This window comes from Mesoplodon mirus, assembly GCF_964341445.2.
Source record: "Mesoplodon mirus genome assembly, chromosome: 6".
Lineage (NCBI taxonomy): Eukaryota > Metazoa > Chordata > Mammalia > Artiodactyla > Ziphiidae > Mesoplodon > Mesoplodon mirus.
In genome coordinates, this window is record NC_138982.1 from 8,840,236 (window position 1) to 8,864,559 (window position 24,324).

The window sequence follows — 24,324 nt, forward strand, 5'->3', positions numbered from 1 at the left end:
CATTCCAAGTAACAATAAAAAAGTTGGGGTGGAAAGATTAAATAAGATTAACAATATTGATAACTACTGAGGCTGGGAAACAGGTATATAGGGGTTCATTATATTATTCTATTTCCCAGTATATTAAAATACTTCACAGAAAAATGTTTTTAAAGAAGGAAACATTCCCTTTTCAATACAAATAGCCCTTCTATCTTAACTATTTCTTATTTCTGGTTTGAACCCAAATTCCCTCAAAGAGATAAGAAATCAAGTTAGTGCTATTGGGAAATGCAAAAAATCTAATGAACTCAGGCAGTCATTTACCTGCAACACAATTCAGGAAAATCATCCTTGAATCGAAGGCCAGTTCTCAGCGTGGTCATCATCTTCACCCTCACAGAACTGACATGTTTGGGTCCCATTAATTTCATCAAAGACATCAAACTGTTCAAGGCCTATAAAATAAGCAGGGCTTCAAAATAAAGCCACAAAGAAGCTGGCAGGAGCAGATGAACCCTAAGGACAAGTGCTTCCCACACTAACCTCAGAGTACCTATTCTCTGGCAACACAAGGTCTAATAAATGTTGGCAGTTTATTCTGTCCAAGTGCTTATGTAAGAGTTATAAGTTTGAAAAACATGAGTTGAGTCCTTTTTTTTTTCCCTCTTTGAAGGTGATTTGTTATTTTGATTCTGGTGGTCCTCTTAAGCGGTAATTTTCAAATTTATTAAGAATATAATACCTATTGTTTAATCTTCTTCATATCCATCCCAAACTGCTATGCATTTTTGTCCTAATGGTACTAAATTCAACATGCTCTAATTTAGTAATAAAACAAATAGGTAACTAATGACATACCCAGAAAATAATACACACATCTTTATTGGTGTGGAATACAGAATCAGACTTGTATGAATAGCTCCAGATTCTAATGAAGGGGTAAAGAAACTCTCCAGTCAACCTTAACTATGTGCCAAAATAGGCAAACTCTTTATGGTTTAAAACAAACTCTAGTTTTCTTAGATTTGACGTTATTCTCTCACTTGGGATAACAGTAAGAAAGATTTCACATAGATACAAGTTACTTGGGGGATTAAATTTACCAGTTGACAACAAAAGGACAAGTATTGGTTGCTGAAATTTTTAGAGGTTAATTAATTAAGAGAAGGGGAGTACAGACTGAAATAAAAGCTTCCATTCATAGGCTTTTATTATAATTTTACTGACTGAAGAGTGGAGACCAATAAAAAGGGAAATTTAAGCAGTATCTAAAATTCTATCCCAATCTACAGACAAACATTTCCAGGGGTAACCAGTTGTGACAGCAATCAGAAGGAAATTTCACTGTGCCGAATGCATTTAAACATACACTGACAAATACTGAAGTTACTTTACTTTCTATAACTTAACATTTTTGGTATTCAAAAGCACCATGGGCCATGACTCACATGAGACCAATTTGGGCCAATGCATTCAATAATGCAACTTCTGTTTGAGCTATCAGGGAGTGCTGGTCTCTTTTCTTCCCACTGAGTTAGATGTTGTGAAGACGTGAGCCTGAAGCTGTTGCGGCCGTCACCTAGCACTTAAGTTAGAGCCAATCCAAAGGAATTTGAGCTAACTGATTAATTCTGAGGACATCGTGTCCAAAATCAAGCTATGCCCGAAGCTATATTATCCTTACACTTTTAGTTACAGAACCAACAAATTCCTTTAAGCCAGTTTGGGTGAGTTTTCTATCCCTTATAAACAAAAGAACAGTAAATGATATCATTTTTCTTTTTAGATTCCCCGAAAGCTTATGTGAGTTGTTCAGGAACACAGAATATCATGTGTTTGATTATTTTTCATCTTTGAATGTTTGCAGCTAGAAGGAGAAGTCATGTCTCCTGCAAATTCTATATGAATTCTGTTCTGGCACTTTGCAACTCAACTATCACCACCTACCATTTTCTTGTCTTCAATGCCAACACTGGAGCTCAGTAACTGCATGTTAAAAAAGGCCAAGATGCCCAACAACTTGGGTTGCAAATAATCAGCCTAAGGGGAAAAAAAAAAAACCCACATAAAAAAGGTACTACATAAGTTTTATACAGATGAAATTTCATAAATCAACAATTTATTTATATTATTTCTATTTTATCTAACTACATTAGAATATTGGAAATAAACAGCTGGTAAATTAAATTTTTCCCAAAGCATATATCTTTACATGTAATATTTTTTAAATTAGTGAAACTGATTTACAGGCAAAATATGATTAAATAGTACTGTACAGTGAGAAAATCATAAGCTTTTGAATTACGGTTGAGCTACAGATCTCAGGATCTGACTCATGTCAGCATCCAGAGTGGAGAGGATATTTATCTTAAGGAGAAGAAGAATAGGGAAAGACAAGTTAATGTCCTTATCTAGAGCATTTAGAGCTAAGGTGGAAAAAAAAAAAGTACTTGATTATGGAACAGGTACCCTGCCAGAATGAAGGTCTGACACAGAGGTCAATATCCCCTGATGTAACAGTAATAAAGGGGTACAAGCCTTGGGCATCAACTATTACAGGTTAGGTATCACTGTCCATGGCACTTTGGGTCTCCTGAAGTGGACAGGGTTAATTCTTTCTTGAAAAAGGGTCCTAGAGGAGAGGGTATGGGCTTTCAATCAGCCAAACCTGGGTTTGAATCCCAGTTTTGACACTTCCTAGTATTTGATGCTGGATAAGTTACTTAGCTCCTCTGGGTCTGTAAGATGGGACAATGAAAGCACCAACTGCATAGAGTTGTTGTAGAGATTGAATAAGATAACACGAGTTAAGCCCTTAGAATATAGTAAAGTGTTAAATAAACTTAAGTTAGTATTATTAAAAACTGGGAATGTGAGTACTCTGCAAAGGAGAATTTTCCCCTCTTTAAAAATCTTTATGTATAGGCAAGAAAAGGGACCAAAAAAGGGGGGGGGGGCTGGGGAGAAGTAGCAATTAGAATATTTTCCAACTCCAGGAGAAAGTTGCATTGTTTGGCATTGAGACACCTAACTTAAGTATCTCTAGGTTACACACACTGCCAGGCTGGGGTCGGGGGGCAGTAAGAAGGGTGTGCACTACCTCACAGTAGAGAGGAAATTAGGTGTCCATGTTCTCCAGGTTAGATGTTGGGATAAACTTTTTTTCTCTTCCAAAGTACAGAGAATCATCTGTTTTACCAAAGCCTAAAATTACATTTAATTTACAAACTTCTGATTTGGATTAAGACTCAACTTAGGTTTAATAAGCCATAATTCACTAATCGCTTGGTTCCAGCCCATTCTTAAATGAAAAGCAGATATAGATGATACTCACATAGTCTGTGTCAACATTCTAATTTTAAGGCTCTTACATTTAGACAAATAGTTCGTTCATCTGCCACTCACCAAATATTTATTATGTATGCCTAGAATACTGTGCCAGGTGTACGAGATAAGCTCTCCCTACTAGCTTACATGGGACACTGATATGAGAAGAAGACATTAAACAAGTAAGTACGTACATAAGGTTGTGATAAGTGCTATAAAGAAATAAACATGATCACATGAGAGAGAACTGGGATGAGGTGATCAGGAACTTAGATAGGGTGATCCGGAAACGCTGAGATCTAAAGAATGAAAAAGATCCAGGATAATATTCCAAGTAAAGAAACGACGTATTGCAAAGGCTGTGAAGCAGGAAAAAACTTGACATGTTTAAGAAACACAAAGAAAACAATGCTGAAATACAGAGAGAAAGGCAGATAAAAGTTGCACAATATGAGGGTGGAAAGATATACAGACCACGTACAGCCTTATAAGAGCAATGAAAACAATAGAAGGAATTTAGACAGGGGATAACGTGAGTATAAGTTGTAAGAAGAGTACTTCAAATGTTGTGTAAGTAACTGATTAAAGATGCAGGAAAGGAAGAGCAAAAGGAGAGAACTGTTAGGAGGTTTTTACAGTATTCCTGGAGAAAGATGACAGTCACTTGTATAAGGGTGGTGGTGGCAGAGATGGAAAGATATATTTTGGGGCTAGACTTGAAAGGACTTGTTGATACTCAATTTTAAAGGATATAAGAAATGAAGGGCTCATGAATACCTTCCAGGTTTTGAAGCAACTGAGCTTCTAGGTAGACACTGGTACCATCTCCTGAGAAGGGAAGACTGTGAGAGAAACAGGTTAAAGGGAAAATAAAGATTTTTTAACGGACATGTAATGTTTGGACTTGTTTGAGATGCTTAAAAGACGGACAAATAGAGATTACAAAGAGGAAGCTGGACAGTCTCTATCTGCCATCTTCCCTCATCCTCAGATCCATTCTCTGCTCTTTTCTGCCTTGCTACGTGCCTAGGAGGCTAACCAGATTTCATCACCCAAGATATCTTTCCCTCTGGCTTCCCACTAAATTCAGTCAACATGAGGCACCAACAAGGGAAGAAAGGGCAGGAGGAGAGCGTGTGGTATTTATACTTCCTGCTCTCTCTGCGTTGTGAGGTGGCCCTGGCAGTGGTTATATACAATGAGAGCCCGTTCCCCGCACCATGGTTCTAGCTCTCAAACAGGCTCTGGTAATGCCATTTCTTCCTGCCCAGGACTAAGGGGAGCATATGTTTTCTGCTGTTTCTAGTCCCTGGGTTCCTTAACATTCCCTGCTGGTTCTCTTAACCTTGCCCGTATCAATGAAAATAGTCCCTTCATTAAATTCTTTTCGGTGAAATATTTTTGTGTATGCCATCTGTTTCCTGCCAGGATCTAACTTGCATAAGCCCAAAAGTCTGAAGCTCAAGAGAGGTCTGGACTAGAATTTCCACTATGAAATCATCAAAATGTAAATCATATTACAGGACCAGATGAATTCAGATTCTCTCTCATTTAAAGAGAGAATATTTATAGAGAAAAAGACCCAACTACACAGTACTGAATAAATCTAACATTTAGAGGATAAAGTAGATAAAGATTAAAAATGAGTGGACAAAAAAAAGAAAAAAAAAGAATGAGTGGACAATCAACAGATGAATGGATAAAGAAGATGTGGTACATATATACAATGGAATCCTACTCAGCCATAAAAAAGAATGAAATAATGCCATTTGCAGCAACATGGATAAACCAAGGGATTATCATACTATGTGAATACTATGTGAAATAAGTCAGAAAGAGAAAGACAAATACCATATGCTATCACTTATATGTGGAATCTAAAATATGACAAAAATGAACTTTAACGACCAAACAGAAACAGACTCACAGACATAGAGAACAGACCCGTGGTTGCCAGGGGGAGGGGGTGGGGGAGGGATAGATTGGGAGTTTGGGATTAGCAGATGCAAACTATTATATATAGAATGGATAAACAACAAGGTCCTACTGTATAGCACAGGGAACTATATTCAGTATCCTGTAATAAACCATAATGGAAAGGACTACGAAAAAGAATATATATATGTTAACTGAATCACTTTGCTATACAGCAGAAATTAATACAACATTGTAAATCAACTACACTTCAATAAAATAAATTAAAAAAAAAGAATGAGTAGACAGTGAAGCAAAAAGAAAATCAAGAAAATGCAGTGTCACAGATGCCACATAAGAAAGGATGGTCAGTTGTACTGAATGTTACTGGAAGCCGAATAAGATAGTAAAAGAGAAGTGACCATTAGATTTGATAGCAGGAAGACTGTTTTTGACCTTAAGATGAGAATTTCAGTAGAATATTTAGAACAGAGTCAGGCTAGAATAAGCTAAAGAATGAATGGGAAATGAGAAAGCAGAGATAGAAACCTCTCAAGATATTTTGCTGATAGTCAAAATATCAGCAAAATTTGAGTCTCTTGGAAGGATGAAAGCAATCAAAAGAAAACATAGCAAGCCTCAGGATTTATGTTTTTTCAGGTGAAAAAATAAAATAGTAAGATGATTTCAGATACGAATTTAAGACAAGGAAAGACAAAAAGGAATAACATATTTTCTAACTTATCTTAAATCTAACAATGGAATTAAATATAGTTAGAAGTGATAAAGTTAGCATGTCATGCCACGGAAGGGGTAACGGGGGGAGCTACAAACGCATTCTACAGTGAAAAAGTGGTGAAGAAAAATGAACATTTTTACCCAATGAAAAAATAAAATCTAAGATAATATGAAAATGCATATTTTTCAATGCTAATATGTATGCTGTGACCATGTAATTTAAATCATCAGCCTTTTCAAAATAAAAATCCCAATTGAAAATTTAAATAAATCTCTAGCATTTGGAAAATATATAAAACACCTGTTTCTCCAATTTCATAATTAAGCTACAAAAAGGAGAAAAACCAAGTAAAAAACCCATACAACATATTCCTTACCATTAGTTCAGGTGACGTGATATCTCTTGGGCCCTGATATGGATCATCACTAGATGCAAATGAGGCAAGTATTGACAAACCATTGAAAACTTGTTGATAGTGTTCTCCAATACGTAGCAATAATTCATTATGCAGTCCTTGGAAATCTTGTCTCAACAGGCTCCCGAGTTCAATTTCTGTTTCATTCTAACCCAAAGACACATTTCAAAAATTTAAGAAAAAAGGTTTTTGTTTCTCCATACTAATATCTTGGAAATAAGTATACTGATTTTAATACACTATTAGTTAATCAGGAGCTCTAGATCAGGTGACAAGAATTACTAATGATATAAAAAAGTCATTGGAAAAGGATTCTGACCTTGATTTCTCCTGGTAGGTCTGCCATGGGCTACAGGTAATGAAAACAAGTGATCAAACTTTATTTTGAAATAAAATTTTAAAAGGAAGTCTAGTTTTCTATAAAGGTTCAAAATGTCATCCACTCATTATTCATGGAAATGTAACTCTGACAGGAAAATCAGTGGCTCAGAGCACAGTCTTCCTGGTCAGACTGCTGATATTTAAATTCCAGCTTTATCATATATTAGTTGTGCTGTGACTGAGACAAGTAACCTAATCTGACCTTTCTCTGCCTTAGTTTTCTCATCTATCAAATGGAAAAATAGTACTTTTATCTCCCTGGGTAACTGTGAGGAGTTATCCAAGTGAAATGATCCATAAAAATTGTTTAGCAAAGTTTCTGACATGTAGTAAGAAGCACTGAAATGTTATTATCATTCCACCTTTACAATAAAGATTTTCTTTCTCAAAATGAATAAATATACTCAATATTCAAAAAGTCTCATGTGGAAAGAGATCCATAGCTGGCATATCATGAAATATGTGAAATAAATTAACATCAGAGAAAAACAGTAGAGTTACATATGCATATCTGACAGGTTCTCTTGTTCCCATATGGCCTCTTATTCCTCAGATATTGTTGCTACTATAACACCAAAAAAAGAACCACAAGCTATAATTTTAAATTTGAAAACTAGCAAGAAACTGGGCCAAACTGTAATCAGAGCACTAAGTAACTAAACTCAGTGCTGACACTGTACTACAGTTGAAGGATACTGCCTCTTCCAATAGATGTAATTACTTGCATATCATTAGTCATTTTACAGCTCCAATCAATTAATAAATTCTAAAATGAAATGAGCTGGGACTTCCCTGGTGGTCCAGTGGGAAGGACTCCATGCTCCCAATGCAGGGGTCCTAGGTTTGATCCCTGGTCGGGGAACTAGATCCGACATGCATGCCACAACTAAGAGTCCATGTGCTGTAAATAAGAAGCCCACATGCCGCAACTAAGAAGTCTGCATGCTGCAACTAGGAAGTCTGCATGCCACAGTGAAGATCCCGCATGCCCCAACTAAGACCCGGCACAGCCAAAATAAAAATAAATAAATAAATAAAATTTTAAAGAAATAAAATGAAATTAGCTGAGAATCTAATCCATGAATGGATGACTACCTATCATATACCATTATGGTAAAACAATCAAAGAATATAACAAAAGAATAATTCTATTTAATACTCTCCTTTGGCCCAGGGCAAAGCTTATTTACGTACCATTTGAGCTTATATTACCCTAGGATAGACTATAAACTACAGATAGGCTATAAACTACTCTATTTCCTATAAGAATGTCACAACAGCTTTCCTATAATGCTAATTTAAACAAAAGAGTAAAATATAAACAAATATTCAATTACCTTTAGATAATGAAGGGCACGTTCTAATTCATCCTTGGAACAGGAACAGACCAAATGGGAAAAAATATACTTGAAATTATTTATTAAAATCTCTCTACGATTGACATTTAATTGTTTTCCTAAAGTTCGAATGAGAGCAGAAGCTGCAGGGCTTGCTTTGGCAGCAAGGTCAGGTAGCAGAACTTGTAATGTTCTCTGAAAAAGAAACACTACAATTACTAAAAAGTACATTTGTCCAGGTGATAAAATATTCATATAAGCTATGTTCAAAAATAATTAAAAATACCACACAAATTTGGAGTCCACATACAACATATCCGAATTCAGATATACCATTCATTCATTCAACACATACTTAACGAGCATCTACTATGATTCAGGCACTTCAGATACAGCAGTGAAAAAATAGACAAGGTCCCTGATGGCACAGAGTTTACACTGCAGAGGGGGAGAGACAGACAATAAATAAGGTAATGTACAAGTAGCAAAGAAAATAATTTCTCATGAGTATGTGTTAAAATGTACTCATGCTCTTAAGGCAGTGGTTCCAAGCCTGATTTATTATTTGAGCTAAATATAGTATTTAGACAATAAGCAAGAGTAGCCATAAATACAATATTTTAAATTTTTTTAATTAAAAAGTTGATACTGCAATATTAAAGAAAACCTTTTTAACACACCCACCATTCCAACATGGTAACAAATCTACTTTGATTTTGGTCTGTTTCCTTTAAGATCTCGTTCATAAAATAATACACAATATTCCAAACATAAAATGGTTGGTCTTTCATTTATTATGTATCTAATGAACAACTACTACATGTCAGCCACTATCCTAGGCACTGGAGATGTGACAGCAAATAACACTCAGGCCCTGCCCTCAGAGACACTTAAACCTTATTTGTGTTATGCCTTTCAACTTAATATTAATCTGTAAGACTGTTATGACATTATAAGGTAGTTTCTCTAAAGTATTTATAATTATTATGTTAAGGTACATAATATTCTAGGACCTAAATATTAGACACTTAGTTTCTTCTCTGGGTTTTGTCTATTTGCTACTTGGAAAATGTTGCAATAAACATCTGTGCTTTGGGGCTCCCAGATGGAACTACTGAGGGAAAAAGTAAAAATATCTTTGTGGCCCTTAGTGTATAGTATCATATTTCCTTCTAGGATTTGTCCAATTTACATGCAATTTAAGTTTGTTAAAATATGATAATACTCTAGAGAAAAATTCTGCATGGATCACTATTATAATATTAACTAAGAATAATAAACTTTGCCTTCAGGAAAACACAAGAAGATAATCTACACCATCCATCTTTCAAACCTCAGCCCCACTAAGGACTTTTCAAAGGCTTCCCAAACTACTCCATACTACAAACTCTATCATCTGAATGCACAGGTCATCTATAGCACTAGTTTGTACTATATTACTCCAACTCCTTAGGGGTAGGTAAGATCATATTAGACTTTCCATTACCAATGGAACCAATCATAGCACTAAAGACATAAGGGCTCAGTAAACTGAATGTATTAGCATTAATTAAATAGTATGAACCTTTCAAGATAGCTAACTCTATAGAGCAATGACTCAAATCAACACGTATTTCATTTTTATAACATAAGTAATATTATCATATCAAAGTCAAAGGAAAACATGCAAATTTGAAAATCTACGGTCTACATTGTACTTGCCAGATTTTCTTTAAAAAAATCTAGAATGGAATAAACACAAAATGTTAAATTGAAAACCTCAATTAAGTCAACTATACTTTGCAACTTACAGTAAGGAAACGATTAAGATCAGGAAAGTCAAAAACATTGGCAATTTCAGACAAGGTATTTAAAGCCATTTCTCTCTGGTGAGCCACATCAAGTTTCCGCATCTCAGCATTCTGGCCTGGAGTACTAGGAAGCACTGTCATCTGACTGGAGTGGAGGGATTCTACCAAAAACTAAAGCAAAATGATTTATTAGTTTTCACACAAGGAAGAACATTTAACTAATATGTTTTAAGTTAACATAAAGGACAGTATCGGACAGTGTTCTAAACATATTACCTAAATTAGTTCATTTAATTTTTGTAACAACCTTAATGAGGTAGATTGTGTATATACTCCCTTTTACAGATGAAGTAACCAGGCTTAGTTAAGAAACTTGAATATCTTGCTAAGGATTACACCACTAACAAAGTGCAAAGCCTGTATTTTAACATAACCTTACTTTTCAGCCTTGAATCAACCTTTTTTTTTTTTCTTTTTGATGTTCATTTTCTTTTTTTTTAATTATTTTTTATTTTTTTATTTTTTGCTTTATAACAAATTTAATCAGTTATACATATACATATGTTCCCATATCCCCTCCCTTTTGCATCTCCCTCCCACCCTCCCTATCCCACCCCTCCAGGCGGTCACAAAGCACCGAGCTGATCTCCCTGTGCTATGCGGCTGCTTCCCACTAGCTATATACCTTACGTTTGGTAGTGTATATATGTCCATGCCGCTCTTTCACTTTGTCACAGCTTACCCTTCCCCCTCCCCATATCCTCAAGTCCATTCTCTAGTAGGTCTGTGTCTTTTGAATCAACCTTTTTTAAAACAAAGTGCCTTATCCGTAATAGCAAGGCATAAAAAAGTTTATTATCACTAAAAGAAAGGCTAATACAGAAAGGCTTCTCTTAACAGATTAACAATAGAGAGTAATAATTATTATAAGATGATTTTTCCCCTCTCCCATTTATAAACAATATCTTCAGACCAAGATACGAAAATATAAAAATGATGAGATTTAGGTTCTTTTAAATAAACCATTTTTAAAAATACCTCTTTTTTAAAGCAAGAAAAGTAAAACATATATGTGTTCTTTTTTTAACTTTTGCAAAGTAATGCTATTTCCTATAGTCAAGGCCAATGCTGACTCTCACCTGACAGATGGGTTTCTTATACTGGCTGAAAAAGTTTTGCAGTTTAACACTTTTAGCTGCAACCAGAGCTCTAATTTCTGTGTATGCTGCTCCAGAGACAGATGCTGACTTGGATAATAAACAATGCAATAAGTGCAAGAGTGCAAAAGGTACCAAATCCCCTTTTGCTGCCCTAAAATTATTAAAAAAAAAAGTTATCATCAATGTTTTGAAAATAAATGGAAATCCACAAATAAATGCATACTGATATCACACTTCTTCCTATAACATCACATTTCTCATATCACCATTTCTAACAGCAGGCAAACAAAAACGGAAAATGGCCAAAATAAATAAGGAAGTACAAAAGCTGCCAAACATACCTTCCAATATCCCCTGTTGTAAGAATCAAGGTATCCTTCAGCTCATTATTTCTTGAGATCTGAGCATGTGTATATGCTTCTTTCATTCTTAAGACAAAAAGCTAGACCAATAAAATTAACTAGTTAAAGAAATTTTTAAAGCCAGGTTTATGAAAACACAAAAAAATAAAATTTTAATAAAATAAAATTTTAATAAAATTAAATTAAAGTAAAATTAAATTTAAAATAAAAATCATCAACCTCTTTTATAAATCCATCTTCAGCATCCAAGGATTCCAATATATGCTTGATATTTCCACTAAAAGCCACTCTAACATCCTTGTCTGGATCTTCCATTAAATTTAATAAAGTTCCAAGAACCATTTTTACATCTGTTTCATCTTCTCTAAAATCAAGGTGCTTACAAAGATGATACAGATTATCTATGAAAGCTAAAGGGCAAAAGCATAAAATACTTAATTTAACACAGTAAACAGAAAAGTTTTACTATAAAAATACTGTCAATAAATAATATACTACAAAGAATGCTAAGTTGTCTTATAAAGTCAATATTTAGTGTTTAAATTTGTAAAGCACACAGAATTTTGGAGGATTAAAACAAATAAATACGGAATAATTATAAAACTGAATACTTATAAATTTAAATTTACTTTTACTTAATAAAAGTTATACATAATTTAAATCTAAAATAAATTCTAGAATTTTTTAAAGTTTTAAAATGACTAGTCACTTAGATTTTGTAGATCATTATATTACTGGGATAGATTTAAAAGCACATTTCACTAATCTAAAGAACTGTTAATTAAGGGCAAGCTTAGCCTTACTGTTAATCTTATTCTGTTTTTACAGATTTATTTATTATTTATTTATTTTATTTATTTTTGGCTGCGTCAGGTCTTAGTTGCGGCACGTGGAATCTTTCATTGCAGTGCTTGGGCTCTTCGTTGTGGTGCACAGGCTTCTCTCTAGTTGTGGCGTATGGGTTTTCTCTCTCTAGTTGTTGCGCACAGGCTCCAGGGCGTGCGAGCTCAGTAGCTGTGGCGCAGGGGCTTAGTTGCCCTGTGGGTGTGGGATCTTAGTTCCCTGACCAGGGATCGAACCTGCGTTCCCTACACTGTAAGGCGGGTTTTCTACCACTGGACCACCAGGGCAGTCCCTGTTAATCTTATATTACATTACATTACATTACTAGATTTAGGGAGTCCTAGAAATCACCTATCATACATTGTTTTGAAAACTTGAGGGCAAGTTGTAATTTATTACCCAAACAAAGCAATCTTCCAAGTATGTGTATAAATCTCATGCTCCCAACAAATTCATACACCATTACCATTGGAAAGCGGCAAAGATACAATTCATACTCCTCAGCTGGGCAAAGTATCTAACTATTTGAAGTTTTAAGGTCCAAAGTAGTGGCAGGGGACACATTAAGAAGGTCCCTGGGATCACTGAAGAGGATACAGAATACTGAACCTCACAATATTGAACCAAACATCAGGTATGCCCCATTATACTGTCAAATCACAAAAGCATTTAGAAAATCTAAAAATTACTTCCATTGTTAGTTCTGTGATACAGTCTAATACCAGACATCCCTTTTATGAATGATCATTACATAAGCATTGACTCTATCAAGCAAGTCTAATTTTTTAAGGCTTTAGCCTAATTCCACCACTGATTTTAAAAACACAGCTTAAATAGGTTTTAAAATATTAAATAAATCATAACAAACCACTCACCAAGTTTCACAGGACTAGGTAATTTTTTTTTCAGTAGGAAGAGAAATGGCTTGCAAACAGACGCTTTTAGTCGAGAAGATGAACATTCATGTTGAGAAGTGACTTTTAGGCTCTTACATAAGAGGTCAATACGTCTATGTTCAGAGAAAGGTTCTGATAAAGAACTTGTCAAATAAAACATGCCATGAAGTGTACAGACAAGCTGACCAAGTATAGATGCAAATTCTTTCTTGACAATGTCAGAATCATCTTTGACTTTATCTCTATGGGGAAAAAAACAAAAAGTACTAAACCTTCTTGCTTAATTTTGTGGTCTAAATAGTCTTGTTTAATTTGAGGCAAAAGTCCTGGTAAAACAAAAGGTAGAAGGAAAAAATTTTTAATTCTAAAACTAAAAGCAATGTTTGCTCTATATACCCAGCAATAAACATAAATTTGCATATATGATATCTGTCCAATCAAGTTGTATATTCAAATTAAAATATTAATACATACATAAGAATCTTGGGAACTCTGTTATAAGAATTCTGCTGCTGTAATAAGATAAAAAATCCATTAATACAACTGGTCCGGATTACTTCATGGGAGCTCTGCAGGGCCCAGCTGTAAACCGCTGTTCTCCACTCAAGGTATATTCTTCTTGGAAAAAGAGTTAGAAGAAATACGCATCGTGACTGTGCCTGTGGTGCTGAAAAAATTAAGTCTATTAATAAAGATTTCTAAGTGTTAATTATATATATATATATACACACACACACATATATATTTATTCTTTGTTGTAAAGTCAAATAACATTTAAAATACATATAGTATTTAATTAAAAGCTCCTTTTCCAAAAATAAAGCATGTACACTGAAAAAGGTCTATGCCCAATCTTACTAGATAATCAGGGAAATCCAAATTGAAACACCCATCAGATAGCAAAAAACATATGTTTGTTTAGGTAGTTATGTCTCTGACATTCTTTCTTTCTTTTTTTTTTAGCCACACTGCGTGGCTTGTGGGATTTTCGCTCCCTGACCAGGGATCGAACCTGGGCCTTCAGCAGTGAGAGCATGGAGTCCTAACCACTGGACCGCCAAGGAATTCCCTCTTTTTTTTTTTTTAAGATAACAAAATTTTAAAATTTGACAATGCCAAGTGCTGGTGAAGATATGAAACAACAGGAACTCACATATTCTGCTAACAGAAATATAAACTGGAATGATATCTTTGGAGAACAATGTTGGCAGAATAGAGTTGAGGATGTACAAATCCTACAATTTATTCCTTTCTACATGTCTAACTCCTTCTTTTTAAATTATTAAAAAAGGTACCTTCTCTTGTAATTATTGAAAAAATAGAAATGATAAGTGTTAGAAGCCCTATATAGAGATAAATGAAAAGAAAACAAATCACACATATAGAATTTTGTGACCACTTACAGTAGCTATCTGAAATCCTTTGGCTTACTGTTAGAAGGCTGGTGGCAAATGTGGTCAACTTTAAAGAGCCATCATCAGAATGGGAATAAATCCATGGAAGTGAGAGCATTCCACATAAGTCTTCCAGGATATGATCTTCAAATGAAGTTTTTACTACAGAAATACACAATAGGTAATTAATTATACCTTTTCTTTAATCATATTTACATGTGTCTTCTTTCAATTAAAAAAAAGACATTCTAAACATCTTTTACAAGTGGAATTACAGCAAACATTCAATAAACAGGGGTTCTTAACACAGAGATAATGTTCTGAGGTTTGTGAATCCAAAGGAATTAAATGTGACTTTATAAAAATATGCATTTACGGGGGCTTCCCTGGTGGCGCAGTGGTTGAGTCCGCCTGCCAATGCAGGGGACACGGGTTCGTGCCCCGGTCCGGGAAGATCCCACATGCCGCGGAGCGGCTGGGCCCGTGAGCCATGGCCGCTGAGCCTGCGTGTCCGGAGCCTGTGCTCCGCAACGGGAGAGGCCACAACAGTGAGAGGCCCGCGTACCGCAAAAAAAAAAAAAAAAAAAAAAGCATTTATATGTTTTTTAGGAGAAGAATCATAGCATTCTTCAGATTCTCAAATCAAAAAATTTAAAGTTATAAATAGCTTCTATTGACTGAAAATGAATAAATCAAAATGTTAGACAAATAAATTTAGAACTTACAAATTACTGATAAGCTTAATAGAACTGAAGTCAAGAAAAAACTTTTGGGTAGTCCCAACAATTGCATATTTAAGCCTTAGGCAAAAGAGAAAACCAGGGTTTCCCTGGTGGCACAGTGGTTGAGAATCCGCCTGCCGATGCAGGGGACGCGGGTTCGTGCCCCGGTCCGGGAAGATCCCACATGCCGCGGAGCGGCTGGGCCCATGAGCCATGGCCGCTGAGCCTGCACGTCCAGAGCCTGTGCTCCACAACGGGAGAGGCCACAACAGTGGGAGGCCCACGTACCGCCAAAAAAAAAAAAAAGAGAAAACCTACTGTATATTGATTACCTTTTAAGGTTATTTTGATCTATTGGTTTTTTGTACTCACCTTGAATATACATCAAAGCATCATATATTTTTACCACTTTGTCAATAATTGTCTCCAGGTCAGGTTTCTGAACAGATTCTAATAAAGTCCTGCAGCTCTTAAGCACTTTTGTGTAAAAATCCAAAGACATCCAAGTTATCACTACTGAAGGTTTCTTCTTACATTTCTGTTGACAGTCCTTGAAATCACAGCAGCTGCAGTTTAAGCATTTTTTAAGACATAGAATTAAAATGAATTTTGTTATAGTCAAAACTAGTATCGTAGTAAATCAAAAGAAACTTTGAGTATGGGACTCCCCTGGTGGTGCAGTGGTTAAGAATCCGCCTGCCAATGCAGGGGACACGGGTTCAAGCCCTGGTCCGGGAAGATCCCACATTGTGCAGAGCAACTAAGCCCATGTGCCACAACTACTGAGCCTGCTCTCTAGAGCTCTCAAGCCACAACTACTGAGCGCACATGCCACAACCACTGAAGGCCACGCGCCTAGAGCCTGTGCTCCACAACAAGAGAAGCCACTGCAATGAGAAGCCCACACACCGCAAGGAAGAGTAGCCCCCGCTCGCCGCAACTAGAGAAAGCCTGCGCACAGCAGAAGACTCAACGCAGCCCAAAATAAATAAACTAATTAAAAAAAATTGTGAGTATGAAACTAACCTATAACTTTAAACTAATTTAAAGTAAATGTGCATAACAATGAATGTATCATTATTATTTTAAGTTTAATCCTTTTATGCCTAAATCACTCAGGATTTGGTAAAGCTCATCTATGATACCTAAATGTGACACCACCAGGCTTTAAAATAACAGAAGATATGCCTGTGTAAACCGTTTCTTAATTATACGAGAAAGGCAGACTTCAACCTAATTAGTTATCTCAAATTCCAAATGTAATGCAATCTGAATTAATAGTTTCTTTAAAATCTCCTTCATAACTTTGTATTAGTTAAGAGTCAGAAAATACAGAATAAATGATTATGTAAAAAATTAACAAGGAGTGTTGGTCTGTAATGTGGCAGTAAAAATAAGACTAAATCTTCAGAGGGGGTTCACACTTTGTTTCTTCTGATAATTAGCCTATATTAAGAATGCTAAACTGAAAATACACCTCTAACGAGTTTTAAATTCCTACTTTTATGATCAAAGGGCAAAGTTCTCTTGACGAAACGTTTGGCTAGAAGAGCACTGGCTTCTGAGTTGTATAAAAATGTGTTCTACTTTGCTGCCCAGGAAAGTTAGTTTAGGCTTCAGACAAAAACGAGCCTCAATTTCTCTGAGCCTCAATTTCTAGTGTGTAAAGTGGACATAATAGCATTTACTTCACAGAACTGTTGTAAAGATTAAATAAGATATGTATAGTACCTAACACAGTATCTGGCATTTAGCAGGTGCTCAAAAAAAAATTTCTATTTCACTGAAATGTTTGTGTTCTAAGGTCACAAAAATCAAGTGAATAAAGAGGTCTTCTAAAACAATAAATTCAAATTTATTACACAAAACCCACCCAGAAAATACAAGCTGTTTTACCAGTCCATGTTTTGTTGAGAACAATGAACAGTACACAGAGCAGTCAGTTGTAGGATGACAGCGATTCCTTCTAAAGTCTCAATAACAGGATTCTTCAGGTTATTGAATTCAAGGAAAACCTGAAGGGACTCAGCCTTCTGTATCAGTGCACTCCATAACATGCTCTTTTTGTTCATATCCACGTGTTTAATTCTGTAATTAATTATAACCAGAGTATAAAGATATTCATATTCATATGAACTTATATAATTTATATAATTTTGCTCATATATGAAAAATATTTAAAACAAAAGATAGCATGGGGCTTCCCTGGTGGCGCAGTGGTTGAGAGTCTGCCTGCCGATGCAGGGGACACGGGTTCGTACCCTGGTCTGGGAAGATCCCACATGCCGCGGAGCGGCTGGGCCCGTGAGCCATGGCCGCTGAGCCTGAGCGTCCGGAGCCTGTGCTCCGCAACGGGAGAGGCCACAACAGTGAGAGGCCTGCGTACCGCAAAAAAAAAAAAAAAAAAATAGATAGCATGTAATGGCAATTACTGAAATTTTTTTTTTTTTTGGCCACGCTGTGCGGCTTCTGGGATCTTAGTTCCCCAACCAGGATTGAACCTGGGCCACGACAGTGAAAGCGCCGAGTCCTAACTACTGGACTGCCAGGGACCCTACAACTATTGAAATTTAAAACAACTTTTATAGTTGGCTGAAGCATGGGAATTCTTTGGCTACATTACAAAAAAATAGTTTGTTAACATTTTTTAAATTGCTGATAGATGTAAAGTCTCAGAGATTTTTCATGTATTAAAAAGTTAAATTAGGCAAGTAAAGACTTAAAAAGTCTTTTAAGTAACCATATTTAGCCATGAAATCTCTTATACTAGAATAGACTACAAGCACTATTAAGATATTTTAAGCATTCCTTTGACTACCTATAGAAAGAACAAATGTTCTTTGTGTATTTAAGTCAAAGCACTTACGTAAAGATGATTTTTAAGTGACTAAAGTTTTATTAAGTGGCTAAATACAAACTGAATGAAGGTCATACTCCTCTGTCTGTTTTGGTGCTCTTTTGGAAGAGTTAAGAGATGAGCTGAGTCGACGCCTTTTGGGTGATAGTCCATCACTATTACTGCTGAGGTTTTCCTGTTGAATTTGGCACTGAACCTCCTCAATGATTTCCATACTTTCCATTTTTAAGGCTGCATAAAGTGGGCCCAACAAATACTGAGAAAGCAAAAATAATTTAAAAAACTAATTCTTAGAAAATAAGTTTATATTATTCATAGACAGCAAAAATGCATTAGGTATTAAGATGTCAAATAAGGTAAATTATTTTCAGAGTCTCATCAGACAAACAAAAACCTAAGTTAATCTATATTATTTCACAGTCTATACATGGACATATGTATAGTTCTATATCTAGAACTATGGTCTATAGTCTTAGAAGGCCTAAGACAAATCCTTCTCTCTATAACCTGTTTTTCCCTAGACTAAAATGCCACAAAGAAAAATTCTACAAGGGAATTATTAACTCCTTTTATACTACAAATCTAGAAAGACTTACAGATAAAATAAACTAAAATATGTAATCAATTTATTGTACATCTATTTTATTGTAGTGTCTCCCACAGTCCAAATAGAAAAAAAAAGGCATAATTTGGCATGACTAGTACTATATACTCATAGGTTTTCTAGAAGTGATTGATTATAACCTGTCAAAGAAAAATCTATGTGAGTGCTCAAAGTTTTTGCAATGAAGTTGATAACTGGCCCCCTTTTAATTAATAATGCAACAAACATGTTTACACTTCACAAACTCTACTTTAAAACTCCATTGGCAGTTCATTACCAATGTAGTACACAAATGTTTCTAAAATCAAATTAAAAATCCATAATAGGAAGCCAAAGTAGATTATAAAAATCATCCCATTCTGAATATACATTATTAAAGATATTTTATTTTCTCATTATTAATCTTGCATATATGCATACACTTAAATTAAGAACAAATTACATGCTTAACAAGTAACCTTAAAAATGACTTACCTCTGCATCTACCTGAACTCCAAGCACATCCACAAGAGCTCTACAAATATTTCTCACATGAACCTTCCTGACTTGTAAAGCAGATTCATACCCAGCTGGCACATATCTAAGGAAATACTGCAGTAAATGGCACAAAGCTGCTTTTAGCAAATCAGACTTAAGCTGCATAAGCACGCCATCTTCAAACATGACACAGAGTTTTTCTAGCAGCATATTTAAATAGACAGGCTCAACATTTCTATAAGCTTCTGCTTCAAAGGGAAATAGTGTCTTTATCAGCTTTGATAATGGCTCTTCATAGAGTTTCAATTGGTCAGCATCCATTTCTACAAGGTGTTTTAATAATTCCAAAAATGAGCTGAAAAAAGTGCTGGCTGGTTGTGCTGGTAGTCCTCCAAGCTCAAAGAGTTCAGTTAAGAGGCTAATTGCTAAGGATTTAACTTTTGGACTACCATACCCTAGCAGAACACAAACTATCCGCCAAAGTAAGAGTTCTTGCCTTCTAAAAAACACAATTGCAGTAATACGAATAAGAACCGTTAATAAAGTGACTTCGATAAACTCTAAATTTTGCATGTTCATGAACTGCAAAGGAGCTGGTTGTAAATATCCTACATGTTCATCTAATTGACTTAAAAATCGGTTAACTACCACTGGCCATTCCACAAAGTGTCCCGTTGCATCTCTTTCATGGAGGTAAATCAAATCTTCAAAAAGATGTAATAATTCCTTCGTCAGTACTCCAAAAATGGCAGGACTCTTGCTTTTAAAAAGAAATAATAATGAGCAGATGACTTCACAGATTTTTTTGTGTAACATGTGACAGGATGGAGTTGCTGCAATCCGCAGAAGTCTTGTTATGATCCAGTTACTGAATTCTTTGAAATAAACAAACAAAAAAGATATTAAATAAATAAATACATCAGAGTGCCAATCAATTTGCTAGATGCTTGATGATTTATTTTTAAAGTGTAAACTTCACTAACAAAATAGTCTAAAACATTCCCTACACAATGGAAACATATAATAATAATTTAGAATACCAATTTTGGCGTCAGACAAGTTCCTAGCTCTCCACTTATCAGTCGTGTGAACTTTTCATTTCTCTAAACTTCTGTAACTTCATCTATGAAAGGGGAATAATGACACCTACTTTATATGCTACCCTGATCAAGTAAGATAATATATTTGAAATTCTCAGCATAGTGCCGCAAGTTAAATAGAGGCTCGATAAATAGTAATTATCACTCCTTCAACAAATATTATTGAGTAGTGACTCTGTCTCAGATGCAGAAGAACAAATCAGTCATAGTCCTGGCCTCCTGAATCCTATAATATAGTTTCTCGAACTTCTTAACTTCAACTAAGAGATATATTTTATATCACAACCCAGTATACATATGCATATTTTTAAAATTTAAATATGTGAAACAAAAGTTTCATGAAACAGTACTTATTACATGCAATGTACTATGATATTTTCTAGTCAATTATATTTCATCTTCAATACCCACTAAATGGGTTATAATCTGTTTTTTAAAAATCAGTGTAGCAAAGAATATAGACAAACAGGTATTTATAATATAGTTTAAAAACTACTATGATAGAAGAAATATAGAACACTCTGTACTAACAGCATAAAGAAAGAGCAACTAAGCCAGTCCTAGAGTAGGCAGTCAGTAATGGTCAGAAAAGACTTTTTAGAGGACATACTATCAAAGTTGAGTCTTAAATTCAAGAAAAAAAATTTTTAAATACTCTATGCATTGTACAGAAGAAAAAAAAGCTATGTGCTTTACACCTCTTTATGAGGAAGCCAACAAAGAGACAAAAGTAGTATTTTAGGCTTGAGGTCCATATGATCTCCATGTCCACTACTCAGTGTTGCCTTTGAAGTAGCTGCAGACAATAAGTAAATGAATGATCATGGCTGTGTTCCAATAAAACTTTGTTCACAGAAACAGGCGGCCAGCCTGTGGGCCATGGTTTGCTAACGCCTGATCTAGAAGAAAGAGATTACCAAAAACAGAAAAAAGAAAACTTCTAAAGTTTTCAATGGCATATGAACATATTCAATTACTTCTGCTCCATTCTGGGTACCTAGTTCATAATAAAAGAAAACAGTAAGGATGCATGAAATAAAACTAACCATTACCATTTTGCTCCCTCAGTTTATACCAAATTTGACGAAAATATGTGTAACAATGTGTACGTTATATTTCAGAAAAGCAGAAGAGGGTAGAATTCATAGAAGAAATTGAAAATGAATGCACAAACAGCAGGACTTACCAATACAACTGCCTTTGGCCTCATTTTGCCCATGGCTTCCATTCACATTTACAAACATAAGTGGGGAGGACTTCATGATATGCTGGATGAAATCAAGCAACATCACAGAGGTTGGCTGAGAGTCAGTCTTCTTTACAAGTTCCAGAGCAACTAAAACAATAAAAGATTCATTTTAAAGAGTCATGACAAATTAAATGGCAGTCCTTTTAAGAGACTAGACTTTGGTGACAAGAATTATGTCCAACACAGTGCTCATGATAAACTGATGGGGCTAAAAACACACTACAATCCTATCTTTCTAATTTTAAATGTTTAATAATCACATGTATTCATCTGTTATATATCCATTCACCAAACATGTGCTATAGGCCTACAATACGCCTGGCACTGTATGAAAATCTGAGGATTAAAAAAACCCTCACAATCAGGTGAGGGAGTCAGACAAATAAACTAGGCATTATATGTTAACTGCACTAATCTACAATAGAGGAAACAAATATCTGGGAAGATGCTTGAAGGAGTTGATTCCTAGATGATGAGGAGTTGGTCAAACAGACAGGGTAAGGACAAGTGGTCTAAACAGATGGAGTACCATATGAAAACACATCCTGCAAGTAGTCAGCAGTCATTTGTTATTTTTCAGGAACTTATAATTTTACTGATCGAAAAAGAAAGGCTAAATGACTATTGTTAAGTCATGACATCTGTGTCAAATTTGGAATTAAATTTATAAACCATGAGCCAAATGCCACTCTGTATTATCCCTATAATTTTATAAAATCCCTATAATTTTAACAGACATGCCACATATGACACCATCTTGCCAAGTTGGTAATATTTGTCTTTTAGATTGCCACAAACAGGAAATAGTTGATTCGACAACACAGAATCTTATTACCTCCCATAGACAAAGGTGCCAACCCTTATTTAAAAAGTTTTTTTTTAATGGCATTTACTGTTTCTCAACCACTGACACAAGACCTAGCTAAAACAGAACTGGCCAAATATTTTTATCTATAATAATATCATATATCAAAGAAGAACTCATAGCAAGCAGCAGAAAATCTAGATAACAAAGAGGAAAACAGAATTACTTTAAAAGCCTAAATCACATTAAGCTTAAGTCACATTATGTAACAAGTAATACTGTAAAGAACTTGCTTGAAAATAGTAACTAACATAAACACTATATATCTAAAATTACATGGAGAAAAATGCTAGTATAATGTGCATACATGGAAAAGAAAACAATTTAATCTATAAAATTTATATCAGAAATAATTGTTTCTTACCAACATTTACATCTGTAAGTATTCGGTCAATGAACTGACAAAGAATTTGTCTTGGCTTCTGTACAACGGTATTATATTCTTCTGGACTGGAACTAAAATACAAATAAAATGTTTTTAACCCTTAAAAGGACTCACAGTGTCATTTGTAAAAAATTCTCTAAAGTTGAACTTATCAAATGTGCTTATTTTTAATGTTGATACTGATAGTATTCTTCTGCAAAGTATCCAATCTGCAAAGTCTAGACCTGCCCTGCGCAATATGGTAGCCCTTATCACATGCTAGTGAGAACCTGATATGTAGTTAGTCCAAACTGGGATGTGCTACAAGTATAAAATACACATTGGATTTTGAATATTCATTACCAAAAATGTGTAATACCGCATTAATAATTTTATATTAATTACATGTTGAAATGATAATACCTGGATATACTGAGTTAAATATATACACTGGGGTTTTTGTGAGGTTTTAAAGTTATTCTTGTTCTTTTTTTACTGAAGTATAGTTAATTTACAATGTTGTGTTAGTTTCTCATGTACAGCAAAGTGATTCATATTCTTTTCCATTCTTTCTCATTTTCTCTTTTATTGTAAGTTTGAAATTTTCCACAATAAAAATTCAATAAAATATTAGGGAAAAATACACATATTGAGTCTTAAGAACAATCAAGAAAAGATAATATTAAAAGGAGACAGGGTTTCCCTGGTGGCGCAGTGGTTGAGAGTCCGCCTGCTGATGCAGGGGACACGGGTTCGTGCCCTGGTCTGGGAGGATCCCACATGCTGCGGAGCGGCTGGGCCCCGTGAGCCATGGCCGCTGAGCCTGCGCGTCCGGAGCCTGTGTTCCGCAACGGGAGAGGCCACAACAGTGAGAGGCCCGTGTACCACAAAAAAAAAAAAAAAAAAAAAAAATTATTAAAAGGAGATACAATAATTAAGCAGAGGAAGAGTATCCTAGAATCCTGAATGAATTCAACTGGAGTTCCATGATTTGTGTAAATAACCAAGGAATAGAACATAATAATAGAAAGCCTGTGTTCCACTACATAATGAGGAATCATACAGTTATTCGTGTAATCAACGAACATTTACTGAGTACCTTATAATGTGCCACACAACACATCAGAAGCTACTGTTGGGAAGGTGAAAGACAGTTTAATGGAGGAGACTGATAAATCAATCTAGCCCTCTATCCAGGCTGGATTATGAGGCCATTCACCCAAACAGTTAACACAGGTGGAAGCACACGTATGGGAAGAAAAAAAATTCAGTTTTAGAAATACCGAGTTTAAGGTCTCAAGGGAACAACTAAGTGGAATGTCCAAAAGATTTTTGGAATTACAGTTCTAGACCTCAAGTTCCAGCCTAGAGATATAGATTAACTTATCGATATATAATAGTACATATCAAGCAAGGCTAAACACATTGTATTATTTCCTATTTCACAAGAAATAAGACAGGGATATTAGACCCTAATTTGCATATGTGGAGACTGGTGCTTACAGAGGTTATATAATCTACCACTATTAGAGCTAACAGTAGTGGA

The 24,324-nt window shown here is 35.1% G+C and overlaps 1 protein-coding gene across 1 annotated transcript in view; it reads right to left on the minus strand.

Annotated features, from left to right (window-relative positions):
• The window catches only part of ATR (ATR checkpoint kinase), a 101,211-nt gene that overhangs the window by 69,316 nt on the left and 7,571 nt on the right, over positions 1-24,324 (minus strand). The window contains exons 2-18 of the mRNA XM_082625780.1: positions 22,779-22,870; positions 21,487-21,636; positions 19,198-20,075; positions 18,197-18,375; positions 17,159-17,350; positions 15,635-15,828; positions 14,550-14,702; positions 13,621-13,813; positions 13,126-13,388; positions 11,627-11,817; positions 11,387-11,487; positions 11,025-11,196; positions 9,886-10,056; positions 8,096-8,290; positions 6,339-6,524; positions 1,930-2,022; positions 307-437 (exon numbers count right to left, since the gene is read on the minus strand). Of these exons, the coding sequence (XP_082481906.1) occupies positions 307-437; positions 1,930-2,022; positions 6,339-6,524; positions 8,096-8,290; positions 9,886-10,056; positions 11,025-11,196; positions 11,387-11,487; positions 11,627-11,817; positions 13,126-13,388; positions 13,621-13,813; positions 14,550-14,702; positions 15,635-15,828; positions 17,159-17,350; positions 18,197-18,375; positions 19,198-20,075; positions 21,487-21,636; positions 22,779-22,870 (3,534 nt within the window). The remainder of the gene's footprint in view (positions 1-306; positions 438-1,929; positions 2,023-6,338; positions 6,525-8,095; positions 8,291-9,885; positions 10,057-11,024; positions 11,197-11,386; positions 11,488-11,626; positions 11,818-13,125; positions 13,389-13,620; positions 13,814-14,549; positions 14,703-15,634; positions 15,829-17,158; positions 17,351-18,196; positions 18,376-19,197; positions 20,076-21,486; positions 21,637-22,778; positions 22,871-24,324) is intronic.